At 40.5% G+C, this 18,853-nt stretch overlaps 1 protein-coding gene across 2 annotated transcripts in view; it reads right to left on the bottom strand.

The window, feature by feature from the left end:
- slc4a10b (solute carrier family 4 member 10b) overlaps window positions 1-18,599 on the bottom strand; it is a 61,925-nt gene extending 43,326 nt beyond the window's left edge. For both annotated transcript variants that reach the window (XM_066686606.1, XM_066686605.1), the window contains exons 1-2: window positions 18,475-18,599; window positions 12,330-12,359 (exon numbers count right to left, since the gene is read on the bottom strand). In XM_066686606.1, coding sequence (XP_066542703.1) covers window positions 12,330-12,359; window positions 18,475-18,522 — 78 coding nt within the window. In that variant the 5' untranslated portion in view covers window positions 18,523-18,599. The remainder of the gene's footprint in view (window positions 1-12,329; window positions 12,360-18,474) is intronic.
- Between the last annotated feature and the right edge of the window lie 254 nt (window positions 18,600-18,853).

Genomic DNA, 18,853 nt, shown 5'->3' with positions numbered 1-18,853 from the left:
AGACTTTGGGCCAACTGTCATGAGCAGAGTTTGACTCAGGATATGACACATATTGGGTTGGCCAGACATGGGTGAAATGTCAATTTGGCTTAGTTTTGGTCCACAACTCACCTGATATCTGGTCCATTGGAAGTGGACCTCTGGCTGAAGTTGAGGCAACTAGATTCATCCCGAACAACATCCTTTAAGGACAAATATGGGCAGTAACAGAACTGCAAAAGAGGGCCACATTTTGGCCAAACATTCAGTGGTCTCTGGGAGTTTCTGTGTGAATGCTAGCAAAATATCTAAAAGGACGCCATAATCACAAAAATCTACCTAAATGGGAGGTTCCTTCTGAAAGATATGTCCTTCAAACGCATGTCATTTTAGACATGGTGTTTTAGATCAGTTAATATCATTCAATATCATTCAACAACATCAATGAAAAGCTCAGCACACTAAGAGGAGAACTCTAAATGACTAGTTATATTACCTTAGCTAACCGACAGCCACACTGGTTAGCATCACGCTGAGTGAACAGGGAAAGTGAGTGCCATCTTTTTGTTGTTAATAACCTATGTACTATAGTACTCATTTTGCTTCATTCAAAATTGAAATTTTTGGGAGGAAATAATGAAGTCACAGTCATGAATAACACTGAATTAGAGTAAACTGCTCTAACTATAGCCTTTTTTAACTATAGCCTGTTTTCTAGTTATTACGACAAAACGGTGTCTCATTTGGTTTTGCAGCACCCACAACAACCACTGAAGTTCCACTATAGCATTGTGTTTGTGTGTGTGTGTGTGTGTGTGTGTGTGCATGTGTTGGAACACTCTGTAGGTGGAGATAACTTTGACAGTATTCCAAGCTATTAATAGCACTTCTCTTGTTAAGCCTACACCAGCATCCTGAAATCAATACGGAGATACGGTTCAAACAGAGCAATACTGCAGTTCTAAAATAAGAATGCCCTCAGCCCAATCAATAAACAAACCTGATTCTGTGTCATAGACCCAATACTTTCAGCCATGCCGGGCTTTCATTGTAGGGTAGAAAAACAAAGGCTTTCTCTTCACTCTGGTCAGTAGGCAGATTAATACACTTCAAGAAAATAAAAACAAACCACTAAAGTCCCCTTAAATTCCTGAATAGATCCTTTAAATTACCTGGGGTTCCTTTAACATTTTAAAACGGTTCTTGGTTCTAGAAAATATCGGTTGGTTCTTGGTTCTATTTCTCTCACACTGCTCCGAAGGACAAGGACTTCTTTATTTTTTATTATGATTTTTTGTTTCTCTTTGTAAAAGCATAAATGTTTATTTATATGCTATTCAACTTTCATTAAGAACAGCTCTCTGCACCCACCCACAAACAAACAAACAAACAAACAAACAAAACAAACAAACAAACATATAAATAAATAAATAAATAAATAAATAACTCGAAAAATCTCTAAACCAGCTTAATTTTCATGCTGTTTACAAAAACACTAACTGGCAGTTGAAAGCCTCTTAGTTTTAGTAGAGAAAATGTTTTTGTCCTGATAAATGTATAAGCTGTCGGTCAGGAAAAACAGACTCTGAGAACTAAAGTAAAACATTCAACATTACTATAGTCACACACCTACCACGAGTGATACGTGCTAACCTCTATGGCCTGGCTCAGCCTGTGCACATAATGCCACCTGTACTACGTGATGGCACATAGGATGTTTTCCTTTAGCAGTTACTTTTTTCTGTTCTGAATAGATAACTCATTATGGCTTAAGTTACAGTAACTAGGCCAAAACACAAAGATTAAAATGCATTCATTATAAAGCTGAGTCACCGTGTCAATCTTCTCATCAGCAGATCAACTTTAATAATCTTCATAACTCTTAATATAAACTTAATATGTAGCCTATTTCAAAGAACAGAAATTCTACCAGGATTTTAAAGTTATCTGTAACTGTAGTGAAACTAGATTTGGTAGCTTGGATCAACATGATAATCTGAGCACTAATACATTGGACCTGAATCAAAGTCTGCATTAGGACTGCAGTCTTATGTGCGGTGTTTAATGTTTCACACTCTAAAACACTGCAGCGGTGAATTTGACTGATTTCATTTAATAATCCTGAAGGATAAGCCTTTGTAAAAAAAAGGTGACCAGCAACATACATATTTCACCAACACTTCAGTGTAGGGCATGAGATTACAAACTACATACATAAACTTCACATGACTACTGACATCAACCAACTGAATGTTTTTGTCTTACTCTGTCTTTTATAATGTCATATGTTTATGGCTTTCTTTGAGTGAAATTATAAACACGCAAAACTTATCACAGTGAGAAACAACACAACACCACACCAAACCCCAGCATACATTTATGAATATTTGGGCAAGTTTATTGTTAGTAAATTAACCTACATTTGTAAATGTAATAACTGATTATGTAGATTGTTCATTCATCCACTGAGTATCAGTTCAGGGTCGCGGTGGGTCCAGAATCACTGGGCACAAGGCAGGAACACACCCTGGATGGAGCGCCAGTTCTTCACAGGGAGACACACACACACTCACACATTCACTATTATGTACAATAGTGTTTATGAGAATGACGTAATGTTGTTGTGACATTCATTCATAAAATGCTCAGCTTTATTTCAGCAGCCGGACATATTTTTTGATATTCAATTTTATGCCACTGAACATCTGAGATATGTATGTAGTTCTATCAGCTGCTAAAACAAATTTACAAATAATTGGTTGCCAATATGGTTGCCAAAGTTGGTGCCAATATGCAGACAATGTGACATACAAATGCATACTTTATATATAGTTTCAGTGGATACAGTAGCTCCTAAGCAAATAGTCATTTAGTTTAATTCACATTAGCAATGTTAATGAATGAGTAAACACTGTTAAACTCACCTCCACATGTATTTTACAGTCATTTACCCCACCATGAGCAAGTCAATGTTGCAAAGACCATCAGACCTGTGTCTAAAAAGACTTTGGCAACACTGTGTTTATATTTTCCCCCCATAACCAGCTATATACTTTAGCACAGTCTGGGGTGAAATGTAATATATTTTCTTTGTTTATGAATTCTCATACTCTACAACTCTATACTGATGGCCAAAGAGCAGAGTAAGATCTGTCACAGGAAAAACTCTCTCCCCCTCTCTCTGTCTGTTTCTCTAGTTCTCTCTCTCTGTCTTTGTCTTTCTCTCTCTCTCTATCTCTAGTTCTCTCTCTCTCTCTGTCTTTCTCTCTCTGTCTCTAGTTCTCTCTCTCTCTCTCTGTCATTCTCTCTCTCTCTCTGTCTCTAGTTCTCTCTCTCTGTCTCTCACTCTGTCTCTCTTTCTGTCTCTCTCTCTCTCTCTCTGTGTCTTTCTGTCTCTCTGTTTCTAGTTCTCTTTCTCTCTCTCTGTCTCTCTCGCTCTCTCTCTCTCTGTCTCTGTGTGTGTCTCACTCACTCTCTAAATACAGTTGATTTGTGGGAGATAATTTGCAGGCTTCAAGAAAAATGCAGGAGACTCCCACAACTTCCGTAAGAGGTGGGTTTGTCTGCAGTTGTCATGAAGGGTTTAGGCACATGTACACTTCCCCACAGTAACGTGTAACATATATTTGTGTTATTAGCAAACTAATCCCTGTAGCCCAGATGTTATGTCTCTTGAACCATAACGAATAGTGTTCTAAACCACACAGTGATACATTTAGACTGGGACATTATTCATGGTTAAAGCTACAGCTCATTTATTTAATACTTCAAAACAGGCATCTGTGCACATTAGGTGCACTTCTACACCTTCCATGTGTTGTTGAGTCCATCACAGATATCGTAGCTGCCCATAATTATTTAAACACAGCTGCTGTCCCTTAATTTTCATGATGAATGCACCAATAGAAACTACTGCAAAATTACCTGGAATAAAATCTTTCTACATTCACTACCATTGAAAATTATGAAGATTTTTTTCTCTCTCTCTCTTGTAAAGTTACTCTTTTGGGAGATACATGTTTTTAATTGGACAGCTATAACATAAATAAGCCAATTCAAATACAAAAACTATGTAATTAAACACATTAGAATTGTACATGCATCACCTTTTACTTGCTACATTATAGTGATATGTTGTTGTAGGAAAACAAATTAGCAGAAAGATTTATTAGATTTTTTTTTATTTACTAAAGACTATTGTGCTATCTCCTAGGTTCTTTTGAAAAATAAAAAAAACTAGATTCTGTATTCTGCAGACCTACATATACACCACAGACACATATGATACTCTACAATTAAACACTCCATACTCCACATATATCCACACTGCATTAACTACATACTATACATACAGTACAATTATCTGCATACTCACACTCTACACTCAGCATTCTACAAAATTACATATACACCAGACACCTACATACAATATATACACACAACAGTTATTACACTCAACACTCAGCTCTCTGCACACCAATACTATACCACACCATACCTATACTATGTATTCTGCAGTGTAGTTCTACAGACCAATTTCTACACCAATACGTTAAAGACCAATACCTGCAGTCAGTAAGGTACCACAAACTATCCTCAATACTCTACAGACCAATTTATGAACCCAGTACACCTCTGACGATACTCAGTAATCTGTAGCCCATTACCTAAATCCAGTATCTGCCCTTAGTTCTAAAGACCAATATCAACACTCAGTGCTCTACAGATTAATAACTACTGCACAGCAACACCTCACTCAGAGTTGAGTTTGGGTTAAAAGAAAGCAGCAGGAATCTGAAAACAGACAAAATACTCAGAAGACACTTCACTCGACTTTGTGTTCACAGGTATGCGGCTTTATCTTGTAAACATGTGTGATTTGAGCAGGAGTTCGCTGGAAAAGCTATCTGCTATGGTGTGCTAAACCACAGCTATACTTATTACATCTTATTTCGCTAACCTTTGTGTTCCTCCAACTTCAAAAATAAAGGTGCTACGAAAGGTTCTTTGAGTGATGCCATAGACGTACCACTTTTGGTTTCTTAAAAAAATGCATGCTGGAAAAACTCGGTCTTAAGGTTCTTTACTCAGTTAAACATGTCATGGTCGTATAAGGAACCAAAAATTGTTCTTCTATGGCATTGCTCAAAGAACCTTTTGTAGCACCTTTATTTTTAAAGAGTGTAGTGGAAATTTGCTTTCTTAGAAATGGGTTTTTATCATCAGCACGTGCCTGTGTGCTCTGTCAGGCTGTGCTAAAACCCTTTGCTTGGCTCAAACTCCGAGATAAGGCTCACGTAGCCCCCCCCCCCCCCCCCCCCCCACCCCCAACAATTTAATACCGTATACTGGGATAATATTTTGAGACTGTACGATGGTATGAAAAATGTGGATACTGCCCATCCCTACCCCCAACCCAAGAGTTTTGCCATAATTTTCATGGATAATATATTCTCATTTATATACTATATCATGCACCTCACAGTGTTTGTCAGTAAGCCCTGGAGACAAGATAAAGATTAAACACACAGCCTGGAGAAAGATTTAAAATGTCACTGTTCAAAACCTCATGACTGATGTGATGAACTCGTAGGTAGAGCCTACACTGTGCCTCAGAAGCAGTACACACTGTACCGCAGCTCATCAAAAGCACACAGCATGCAGCAAAACAGCTCCCTCTGCATTACTGCTTCCACATCAGTACAATCTGCTCTGTGTGCAGTGCTCCATATGACTAGTGCACTGCAGCACACAGGGGTGAACTCACAGCACACTGCATCTACATGTCACAGCAAAGAAAAACACGTAATCTTTGTAATTTATCTCAACATTATGAGAATGAAAGTAAATCCAGAAGTGAAAAAGGTATACAGCACAATTTGTATATTTCTGCACTATAGTGTTTAATTTCCATCTTCTGCAGAGTTAGTCCTTTCACAAACACATGTACAGGTCTATGTCTTAAATGCAGCAGTAGTAGCAGAATACCTGTGAGTGGAGCCGGTTGTAGAGGTCCTTACTCATGGCCTGTGCTGTGTCTATCAACACAGATGTAGGATGAGTGAAGTGGTCAGTCAGACAGTAAGTCAGTCAGTCGTGTAGTTAAACAGGCAGATGTAGTCCCTTGTCCTATACTGAGAGTTTCAACTCTGCAGGCACACAGCAAACAGTTTGACTCTCTCACCGTCCCAGGACAGAAAAAAAAAAAAAAAGACACTCCAGCGGTATGTAGCCAAACGAGCAGCAATATTTGTGACCAGAGTGTCCTCTTGCCTGCGAATCCGGTAGCAGATTACAGCTGTGACAACAGCACTGACCAGTTGTCTAAGATATTTAGCAGCTCTCTCTTTCTCTCTCTCTGTGTGTCTCTAAGTGTCTTGTACTCTAAGCAGCTATCCATCCACGTTATGTGCTGTGCTTTGACCTGCTCTACTCTGTCTCAAGGGCATTCTGGGAGTGTTGCACCAGCTAATAGCCAGAGGATCATACAAGGCCTTTCTTTCTCTCGCTCTCTCTCTCTCTCTCTCTCTCTCGCTACTTTATACTTCCTCTTCCTTGCCACTCCCTCTTGTTCTCTCTTGCTCTCCCTCTCTCCCTTATACCTTCTCTATCTTTTTCAGTCCCTCCCTCACTCCCTTTTCTCTCTCACACTCTGTGTATGTGTGTGTGTGTGTGTGTGTGTGTGTGTGTGACCTTCTTTCATTTCTCAGATAAAATAATATTCTTTTTTTAGTAAATAAATAAAGCCAGAGGGTAAACCTTAGTCAGTTCCCTGCAGTGCACCCTTCTGCACTTTAGCTTTAATTCAGAATAGCCGCAGTGTGTAGGTCGGGGACACAGGTGAAGTATCTGCAATACAGACACAACAATGAAATACAAAGCCCAGGCTGAGAGGTTCACAACAGTGTCTCACTCTTTACACCTCAGTGACCACAATCTTCAAGGCTCTATAGTGTTTTACTGTTACTGCAGAAAGATAGATAACCTTCACCTAAGTCTGCATGTATGTATAAAAATGTTGCAGATTAGGTCATATTTAAGGTTTTTATTAATAATTAATGAACAGAAGTGGATTTGGCATTTCAGTCTCCAATTAAAATAGGGCTGAAAATATGACTAACGTCATATCCATTTGAAACAAGGCATCTGAACCGAACACAACGGGATTATCAACATTTACCATATGCTCTAACAATGTTTTTTTTTCCTTTGCAAGAAGGAACATAACCTTTGTAACATAACAATGAGAGTGATAATTTTACATTAGCGCACCTAAGAACACTTTAATATGTTACATTAGCACCAAGTTAAAAGTATGGGACAAGTGTTGAGAACTGATCAAATCAATTCCACACAATCATTTTCTTGAAAATTAGTTGTAAATACAGTAATTAAGACCTTTTCACACATACACATTTTACCAGACACTGATACTTGACTAGGAGAACAATGATTTCAAGAATTTATTTAGTAAAAAATGACTACTGACTGGATGCTTGAGAAACGTGCCAAAATCTACACCTCGAGGATACTTGTTCTCTAATAGACAAAATGACACAGCAAGACAAGAACCTAGGGCTATCCCATACTATTTTTAAGACAATGGAACTTCGCTCATAATATTTAGCAAATATTTAAACATTAGGGGGGTGGGGGCTTAAAATCCTGAGGCTGCTCTGTGGATCACAGGTCAGAATCGCTTGCTAGCCTCGCTCGCTAGCTTGTGTATACACAGTGCTACAAAGGGCGCAGTATATCCATGGGATAACCAGAACTTCTTGGAGGTGCTCTAATTCAGGTATGAACCTGACAAAATGTACTGTGGAGTTGCATGCTTCATTGCGAGGACTTTTATTATAGCAAGCCTGAAAATGGGTGGAGTGGTGGGTTTCTGGGAGGAGCATGCTTTGTTTTTTTTAAACCAATGGACAGCCTGAATGTGGAGTGTGACTTTTATCAATACCTTACACTGTTAGAGAAACTGTGACTGTGTTGGTACCCTCAAGGGCACATATTTGTACCTTTAGTTAGGGAACCTAACTGTACCTTATTCGATAATAATTGTAGATTTTAATATTGTTGATTTCATTCGCCCATTTTATCTGCAGGACTGGATTTTAAAACCACTGCTGTACATTTAAACGTACATTTACATTGTTTGTACCTTTAGTGGCCAATAATTTACATCCACTGTACCTTTTTTCTGAGAATACAATTATCCGAATCTCAGAATAAAAGCTGAATATCTTCCCAAAAACAACATTTCTGAATAGTTGAATATTCTGGGTCAATCTTTGGTAAAAGATAAATAAACTGACTGTAAACAAATACAATACTTAATTTAACAAACTGTTCTAAAATAGAATACAGTCAAGGATGTGCATGCTGTGGCCGGATGTATTTTTTAGACTTTCTAAACAGTAACAGGAGAATGTCTATGGTGCAAGCAAACTTGAAAATCATTGCATGGTATTAAGTCTGCAGCTTTCTCTAGTGCAGTTTTACAGTAACTCATTCACTAAAGAACAAGCTGAAGTCAGTCTCTGAAAAGGGTTGGAGGAAAGTCTGATACTGTTGAACTGTCTAGCTCAAAGAACACTTTACCCAGAGACCAGAGAAGTGCCAGATAGGCTACAAAATGTAGGTGTAGCTGTTAGCTAACTACTGACTTATTACATGGTTTTAGCAATAGTAAACACTACTGTCTACCTAGGTTTATATAATTAGAAGGCAATGGCGCCATAAGGGTGGGAGCAGGGACTAGGACCATTGTAAGGGCCCTAAAGGGACAGAGACTCACAAAGATTATATCTTCTTAATTAAAAATGCTTCACTCTTTATTTAATGATTAAATATACAACACTTGTTGTAGATACAGTATCAGCAGCAATGCAGCTTGAATTCTGCCAGTCGTCCAGTGATCCACATGTGACAATCAAATGAGTAAACAGTATCTCAAGTCGTATCACATATTCATAGTGTGCTTTTATAACAAAATTTAACATTTGTGCCAGTTGAATGAAGCATAGTGTAATGTTGTGTATATTCAAATTCACAGCTAACTGGATGCAAATAAGTGTTGAATAAAATGTGACAGGTAAGGCATCTAAAATACCCAGTGGAATTAGACCTACTTACCATTTCAATTAGAGTAAAATACACTGAGGGTAACGTACACAATATTCCTAAAAAAAAATAGGCTACTTTTAAAAGTACAGGGGTTAGACAATGAAACTGAAACACCTGTCATTTTAGTGTAGGAGGATTCATGGCTAAATTGGAGCAGCCTGGAGGCCAATCTTCATTAACTGCACATTGCACCGGTAAGACCATGTGCATCCAATGGTTCAAACATTGTGTCCTGAAGGCGGTGCCGTGTATCAGGACGACAATGCACCAATACACACAGCAAGACTGGTGAAAGATTGGTTTGATGAACATGAAAGTGAAGTTGAACATCTCCCATGGCCTGCACAGTCACCAGATCTAAATATTATTGAGCCACTTTGGGGTGTTTTGGAGGAGCGAGTCAGGAAACGTTTTCCTCCACCAGCATCACGTAGTGACCTGGCCACTATCCTGCAAGAAGAATGGCTTCAAATCCCTCTGACCACTGTGCAGGACTTGTATATGTCATTCCCAAGACGAATTGACACTGTATTGGCTGCAAAAGGAGGCCCTACACCATACTAATAAATTACTGTGGTCTAAAACCAGTTTCACTTTCATTGTCCAACCCCTGTATATTTTCATCAAAAGACTACAATTATTACTAAAAGAAAACACATGAAAACATAGCAGAGCTCCGTCTCATCCTTCTGTAACAACAGTCATACATGATTCACACGTGGAGAACATTAAGAGAGGGATAGAAGGAGGATGAGAGTGGGTCTGTAGACATGAGGAAGAGTGACCTAAGTAAATAGCTACTACAGCAGAAGCAAAAGTTTTTCTTGTATCCAGAGTTTGCCCACTATACTGACCTCTAATAGTCCACAGCACACTGTCCTTTTTAGCCTCAGAGTTCTCAGCATCTAAGTTTGAAACATTCATCACAATATTCAGGGTTGTCAGTCTGTAGCCATGCTGCCAAAGGTACAGCCTTTATTTCCTTCACTGAGGAATGAAGAACTGCTTCAGGAGTCGCAGTGTGTCATGTTGCAAGAACCAAATTAAAAATGAATCACCATGGTCCTCCATTTGAGAGCGCACAAAAACTGCATAACAATGGCAGATGAGAAAGGAGTATGCTGTGAGAGTATCACTGTCTTATCTAGCATGCAAGACGAGCAGACTTTAACACAACAACTCACTCATCTTTGTGGTAGAAAGTTGTTGGGTTAAGCGCTTCTATCTTGCATTCTAGCCCAGATGAATGAAGTGAAAAAACAAAAAAAAAAAGAAAGAGAGAGTTGAAGGCCCCAAACTCACTGAGTAAAGACTAAGGCAATCAACAAATATGCTCCCTAATATCTACAGAGAGAGATAGATTAAAGTTTAATGTGGATAGCCTTATTATTAGAGAGAGACAGTGACGTTTCGAGACAAACGCTTATCCCCAGGTTTAACGCAGATACCATGTAAACAACTATAAAAAACTGATCCCTTAAAAATAGTAGTTCCAAATGAACCCAATCCAAAATTCATTTTATATTGATTTTACAGTATTTAAGTCATACCACTGCTATTAAACAAAATGACATAAAGGCTCCAGTACAGAGAGACCAGAGAAAAACCAGAGACCAGAACAGAGTGAACAACTAAAATCCAGTTAAAACAATGGGCGATACTGAGGTCAGCACAAAATTATTGAGGTAATGTTGATACATTGTATGATTCGTCAATAATGTAATTATTGTGACAGGCCTAATTACAAGACTGTGACTTATATTCTTCTCTAAAGTCAGACAGCTGCTACTCTGCCTTCTGTCTGAGCACCTGAGTATCATCATCCACAGTGCCCTCCATGTGTTCAGATTGGAGACACTCCAGACTTCAGATTAAACCCAGTTTCTGTTCAAGTAGGTCCACGAAGAGCCTGCAAGTGTGTTCTGCTCAAATGTTTGATCATTATTGTGTTTCATTCAGATTAATGTGAAATAGTTTATTGACGAGAAATTGATTCCGATTTTTTTTCAAGTGGTTGCGATATGAACCTGGGAATACGATTTCTGCAGTCTAATTCAATCACTGTCTGCCAGTTCAGGGTCACGGTGGATCCAGAGTGGGTGCCAGTACTTCGCAGGGCCTCAGGACACTTTTGAGTAGACAATTCAACTACCAATTGCACCCGGTTCCACACACTAAACTCCTCACAGAACTGGAGCTAACCCGGTTTCAAACTCACAACCCCAGGAGCTGTGTGACAGCGACACTACCTGCATGTATTTGTATTTGAACACTGAATGGATTAAAAATATATTTGAAAATATATATGTAACACAAAACAAACACATATCAGACAGAATAAGGAAACCAACAGCAAACAATTCTGAATGACTATTTATCTCAGTGATTTCCATCATGCACTTTTAATGCTTTAAAACAAAATCTTCTGTCATATATATAAAATGATGTATCTGACCCATTAGAGACTGCAACAAAGCCACATCCATCCATCCATCATCTGTAACCGCTTATCCAATTCAGGGTCACGGTGGGTCCAGAGCCTACCTGGAATCATTGGGCACAAGGTGGGAATACACCCTGGAAGCAGTCCTTCACAGGGCAACACACACATTCATTCACACACTCACAACTACGGACACTGTTGAGTCGCCAATCCACCTACAAACATGTGTTTTTTGGACTGTGGGAGGAAACCAGAGCACCCGGAGGAAACCCACGCAGACACAGGGAGAACACACCACACTCCTCATAAACAGTCACCTGGAGGAAACCCACGCAGACACAGAGAGAACACACCAACTCCTCACAGACAGTCACCCGGAGGAAACCCACGCAGACACAGGGAGAACACACCAACTCCTCACAGACAGTCACCCGGAGCGGGAATTGAACCCACCACCTCCAGGTCCCTGGAGCTGTGTGACTGCGACACTGTGCCGCCCAACAAAGCCACAGCTTTGCCTAATTTATAATATGTATGAAGACTTTATCTAGGAACTATATTACTTTGGCTTTAAAAATTAATAATAAAAAATATATATATAAACAATGTCCTGTAATACCCCATTGTCTGGTACCAGACGGACAATGTCCACTATGAAATTGGAAGAATGAAAAATGAGATCATTTCTGTTGTCCACATTATATTCCTACAGTATTTTAACAGACACAGTAGAACTATGTGAAAAACGTTCCAAGAAACAAAAAACCATCACACTTACCACACTTCTTCCTCTGGAAGGCGTAATTACCTGCAAAGAGCAAAATGTCACTGTTAAATTATATAAATACTATTACCTCAGGTAGTGACAGCAAGCAAAAATAAATTTTCACCAGGTTATTACAGATTATCATTCTATTTTAGATGTACAGTTAAAGGTGGAAAAACTTAATATGGACTGAAATTTTGTGGAAATTACTGAAGAATAATTCAAAACCCAAAAATGCAGTTCAAAAACAATAAAACCATATCGGTAAATATATATTTGTAAGGAATTTCTGAGGAAAATGTATAGCATGTGTTTGAAAACTCATTTAACTTTTAACTTAAGATGCCATTTATTTTCTGACAGATTTCATCAGTGGAGTCATGAGGGAATTTACAAACATCAGTTCTGAAATTCTGGGGCATTTTTTAAAATGAAAAAAAAAATCATTGATTTGTTAATTAATCATGCTACTGTGATAAATAAAGTCCAATGGGTTACAGAGGCCAAATAAACACACACACACATTCACTCACACCTACAGACACTTTTGAGTCGCCAATCCACCTACCAACGTGTGTTTTTGGACTGTGGGAGGAAACCAGGGCACCCGGAGGAAACCCACGCGGACACTGGGAGAACACACCACACTCCTCACAGACAGTCATCCGGAGCGGGAATCGAACCCACAACCTCCAGGTCCCTGGAGCTGTGTGACTGCGCCACCGTGCCGCCCATAACAAAATGTGTCCAATATTAAAATAAGGCGCCCAATGATCAAAAAACATTGAAACATTTGGAAAGAAATGGGCTAAAACTAGATTGAAACTAATTAGAAACATAATATTTCCTGACAAGTGCTATGCAACATGAGATGGACCAGATAGAGAAGCTAGTGGTTCCAGTGCGACTCAGGTGTCAACAAGGTGGTGGTAGAGGCTTTCTGGGCTGTATCACCAGTGAAGAATTAATTGGCCGTTTTCGTGTGTAAGATGAAGTGGAATTAAACTCTGAGTGGTACTGCACCTTCTTGCAACAACAGGGTCATAGTGCAAGAGTAAGAAAAAAACACTCATTCATGAAAGACAATACTCCAACTCATGCTTCCCACTATTTTTGTGAATGTTTCAAGAAAAAGGGGTTTGGTGATGACCAAACTGAGTGGCCTGACTCCTCACCTGACTTAAACAAATAAAAATGTATGGGCGATTTTGGAGTAGCACGTTTATTCAGGTGAATGTCAGTACCAGTTTAAATATGTTCTCAGGGTGGATAAACCACAATGGTTCTGTAAATGAGAGACTCTTCACTGTTGTTGAACTAAAAAGCATGCTACAAAGGCTAATGAACAGATATACTTAATATATTGTGTATTTGGGAAATATCTGCATTTAGTATAAAAAAGTCAATGATTGTTAAACATTATGTATTTTTCTTTTCACCTTGAGTAGTTCCTGTATTTGACATTATAAGAACTTGTGCTTTCATAAAATAATTCTGAACACACTGCATGTCCAAATTATACTCTGTGGATAATAGCTTAGGTGATTACCACACACCCACAAAGCTTACAGTAATAGTTTTTCAGCAACAAAGTCGACAAACACAACTGGGTGGAACAAACATATTACTTGTTCCAAGCTAGGCTGACCTCACATTATTATTAAGAAGATTACCCTGTTTACTTCAGCAGAAAGTGTGTTGGCACTTTTCTCAGGCTTGAATATGTTGCATTCACTGAAAAACATGCAGTTGTCACTTCATAGAAATGGAGGAGTGTGGTGTGTTCTCCCTGTTTCTGCGTGGGTTTCCTCCGGGTGACTGTCTGTGAGGAGTGTGGTGTGTTCTCCCTGTGTCTGCGTGGGTTTCCTCCGGGTGACTGTCTGTGAGGAATGTGGTGTGTTCTCCCTGTGTCTGCGTGGGTTTCCTCCGGGTGACTGTCTGTGAGGAATGTGGTGTGTTCTCCCTGTGTCTGTGTGGGTTTCCTCCGGGTGACTGTCTGTGAGGAGTGTGGTGTGTTCTCCCTGTGTCTGTGTGGGTTTCCTCCGGGTGACTGTCTGTGAGGAGTGTGGTGTGTTCTCCCTGTGTCTGCGTGGGTTTCCTCCGGGTGACTGTCTGTGAGGAATGTGGTGTGTTCTCCCTGTGTCTGTGTGGGTTTCCTCCGGGTGACTGTCTGTGAGGAGTGTGGTGTGTTCTCCCTGTGTCTGCGTGGGTTTTCTTCCGGGTGCTCCGGTTTCCTCCCATGGTCCAAAAACACACATTGGTAGATGGATTGGCGACTCAAAAGTGTCTGTAGGTGTGAGTGTGTAAGTGAACGTGTGTGTGTGTGTGTTGCCCTGTGAAGGACTGGCGCCCCCTCCAGGGTGTATTCCCGCCTTGCGTCCAATGATTCCAGGTAGGCTCTGGACCCACCGCGACCCTGAACTGGATAAGCGCTTACAGATAATGAATGAATGAATGAACAGTGAAGGTAGAGCATTATCCAGTGATGATCATGCTCTCACTAACTACAGCGACCATATTACCTTATACATCTGAAACATATGAAAATGTGATTGCATAGAACATCACATCAAGTAGAACTTAGATTTCCAACTACATATCATCATTATATCAGCATGACTGTGCATTAAGCCTCAGACCAAAGCAAAATCACCCCAGCATCAGCTCCAGCAGAGGACCGTGTTTTTAGGGTCGCACCAAAGCTTTTCTGTCAACTGCACATGGATAATAAGGGGAAATCTGCTCTGAAGTGATTAGTGCAGGGTTTTGTGCCATAAATGTCAGAAAAAAAAAGATATTCATACTTTCATCTAGCGTTCTGGTAAAGTGGTCCTTTCTGTCCACCCCTGCACAAGCACCTTCCAGCACTCAGGCTGACTGAGTGGGAGCGATGTGTGATGTGGCTTAACACACAGCAGGAGCTCTCAGCCACCAGCCACACTGCTCTACTAACTTATGGTGATTAGTGCTTAGTTCCAGCGTAGGCTTCGCAAATGGAATATAAAATTGAAACTGTTTTAGTGCACAATCATTCGCATACACCTTACATATCGTAGGGGAAAATATATCAGCAGGTCCATGTACAGACAATAGGCTCCTTTACAGACAATGAGTTCGTCTATTAACTGAATTAGAATAAGTGCCTGGAATTAAACATCTCTTTGTTCATCTATGTAAGGAATTAGCTCAAGTTAAACCAGGCACACAGTTACATTGCAGTCATATCGGCATGAGCAGATATTTACTTTAAAATCAATTACCAGCATCAGATAGGTGTTTACATTTGGTCAATATTTCTGAATGATATTAGACAACATATTTATTGTACTCCGGAAGAACAGGGCATTTAGATTAAACTGAACTAAAATGTCTATGTTTGTAACACATAAAAATCAAGTCTTCTGTACTGTTAATCCAGGAAGATGTAGACTGGGTCTGCATTACTCAAATGTATGAGTATCGTATCAGCAATAGTATTGACAGATATATACAGAAAAGGATATATGGGCCTGGAATATTTGGGCTTGGAACACAAGATTCTCAGCAGAAAAGGGCAGAAGATGTATTTCTCGGGAATCAATGTAGCTGGAATTGAGACAAGACACAAATATGTCAGCATGTGATTAATTTCAGTCCGAGAATGTCCTGAAATAGAGCCTTGCGTGTTCTGCCATCCATCTTGATAGAGGGCAAAGGCGATCCTTCAAGCTTGACTTGTACAAATGACACACAGGAGGGTGAAAAAAAGCATGGACTGTTACTTAGCAAAATTCTGGAGTGCTGATACAGGGCTGATTTTGAGATCTTAGGTCACTATAAATAGTTAAGAAAGTCTGAGTACATTTATATCAGATTTAGTAGACATTCTAATCCATTCATTCATTATCTGTAACCCATATCCAGTTCAGGGTTGCGGTGGGTCCAGAGCCTACTTGGAATCATTGGGCGCAATGCGGGAATACACCCTGGAGAGGGCGCCAGTCCTTCACAGGGCGACACACACACATACACAAATTCACTCACAACTACGGACACTTTTGAGTCGCCAATCCACCTACCAACTTGTGTTTTTGGACTGTGGAAGGAAACCGGAACACCCAGAGGATACCCACGCAGACACAGGGAGAACACACCACACTCCTCACAGTCACCCGGAGGATACCCACGCAGACACAGGGAGAACACACCACACTCCTCACAGACAGTCACCCGGAGGAAACCCACGCAGACACAGAGAGAACACACCACACTCCTCTCAGACAGTCACCCGGAGGAAACCCACGCAGACACAGAGAGAACACGCCACACTCCTCACAGACAGTCACCCGGAGGAAACCCACGCAGACACAGGGAGAACACACCACACTCCTCACAGACAGTCACACGGAGGAAACCCACGCAGACACAGAAAGAACACGCCACACTCCTCACAGACAGTCACCCGAGGATACCCACGCAGACACAGGGAGAACACACCACACTCCTCACAGACAGTCACCCAGAGGAAACCCACGCAGACACAGGGAGAACACACCACACTCCTCACAGACAGTCACCCGGAGGAAACCCACGCAGACACAGAGAGAACACACCACACTCCTCACAAACAGTCACCCGGAGCGGGACTCGAACTCAGAACCTCCAGGTCCCTGGAGCTGTGTGACTGCGACACTACCTGCTGCGCCCCATTCTAATCCAGATATACTTTAAAAATGTAAAGTAAGAATGTAAATATGCTAATACAAATATTTACTATTCAAAATACCAGAAACAAGAGTCAGAATCAGGTCAGATTCCTAAACAGAGAGAAACAAATTGTACAAAAGTGCAACACAAGACATGTCTGTAAGGGTTCATTACAACGTGTATTCATTCTGCGTTTGAAGACACTGACGAGCTGTGCTATTCAGACTTGTTCCAAGCCACCTGTTTGTCCCTGTTTGTCAGGATAGAGAAAAGTTTGGATGCTTTGCTTGTCTATCATGCGTCTTAAAAGATGGCTGCTCAAACCAAGCTCTAATGGAAATCTGATGGATTTTAAGTATGGACCAAGATTTTATCTTTGCCAAATAGGAAAAAAACAGGTCAAATTCTGGCTTTGTAGAAGCATGTGAGCACGTAAATGTAAAGAAAACCAATAGAAAGATACGAATTCACTTGCTGTTGCTTTGTCTGCAAATGTCCTGTGTGACCTTTCCACATCAATGACTGAAGATCAGCCCTGGCAAAATCCCATGTGTTGAAGGAAACTTTAACAGTGTCCATTCACGTCTAGCTCCCTGTTGGCGCATGAATGTTTGTGAAAAATGCTAATTTGTTCTTTAAGAAAATAACTAAAATTTATAAAAATATACCAGCCTGACGAGAGGGAGCCTTGACTGCACTGATAGATACTGCCTTATACTCCCTACAGAGATTATATTTAAGGGTGCAGCATTCCATCATAGTAATTACTTTGCTTTAATGCTATTTGAGTATCTATTTATATTGAATCATATATTCAAATCGTGATTTATCTATGCAATCATGATATTACTAGGACATCTGCCAGAACACGATAACTGAATGGTGGTTATGAGCAGTGTTGCTGTTTTCTGTAACATAACGTAGTATGGCACACAATGTGTATCCTGTAGAGGATCCTTGGCACACACCCAGACATGAACGTCCAGCAGGTAGAGTGACTGTTGCTGGCTGTATGAGCCTTTGCAACCTTAATCGTGTATGGTCTGATCACCACTGTACGTTGAATACGCTGAAATTGAGGCTAATACTGAAGCTACAGCCGCAGCGTTTAGTCATACAGGGCTGTGAGGATGAGGAGCGAGCTTCATCCTGGTGCATGGAGCAAAGGCACGCGCGCGCACGCGCACACACACGCACCGTCGCGTCTTCTTACTAAAACCGTACATGGTGGTATATGAACGTATTACCTTCACGAGACTGCACTCGGTTGGATACTCGTTCCACCTTAAATGGTGCGACAGTTCTGTGCTGGCGCTGGTACAGTTTAAGGTGGAACGGATAATTGGAATAAGCCAACTTCAGCCTCCTCCTGGCGGGATTTTCCCCCCCACAAACTAGATGCTGTAATGATGTATGGTGAGGCAGAAACCTGACAGTGTCATGAAGGAGGACAGAGTAAAATGCTTCTTACCGTGGGCAGGAGAGGCTCCATTTGAGCGCCTTGGTCTTTGATATCCATCTTTCTTGGACGCTGGTGGAAAACGCGGTGCGTGGAGGTGTGTGTGTGTGTATGCTGCGGGCTGCTCTCTCTCAGCTCCTCACACACACGAACTGAATCACATGCTTAGCAAAGTAGTCGGGCAGACCCTAATACTGTTACACTCTAGGAGGGGAGTATAGCTCTCTCTCTCTCTCTCTCTCCCTCTCTCTCTCTCTAATGTGACGCATTTAATACACTCACCAACGCACCATTAAGATTAAAGTGAGCTTATGTGTGGCCCACTTGAATGTGTGGACTTATTCTAATTAGAGTACTTTCAGAACAGTATGTTCTGTACCAGTACCATCTA

This window comes from Hoplias malabaricus, chromosome 12, assembly GCF_029633855.1.
Source record: "Hoplias malabaricus isolate fHopMal1 chromosome 12, fHopMal1.hap1, whole genome shotgun sequence".
NCBI classification, from domain to species: Eukaryota; Metazoa; Chordata; class Actinopteri; order Characiformes; family Erythrinidae; genus Hoplias; species Hoplias malabaricus.
This window is presented reverse-complemented; position numbering and strand designations above follow the sequence as displayed.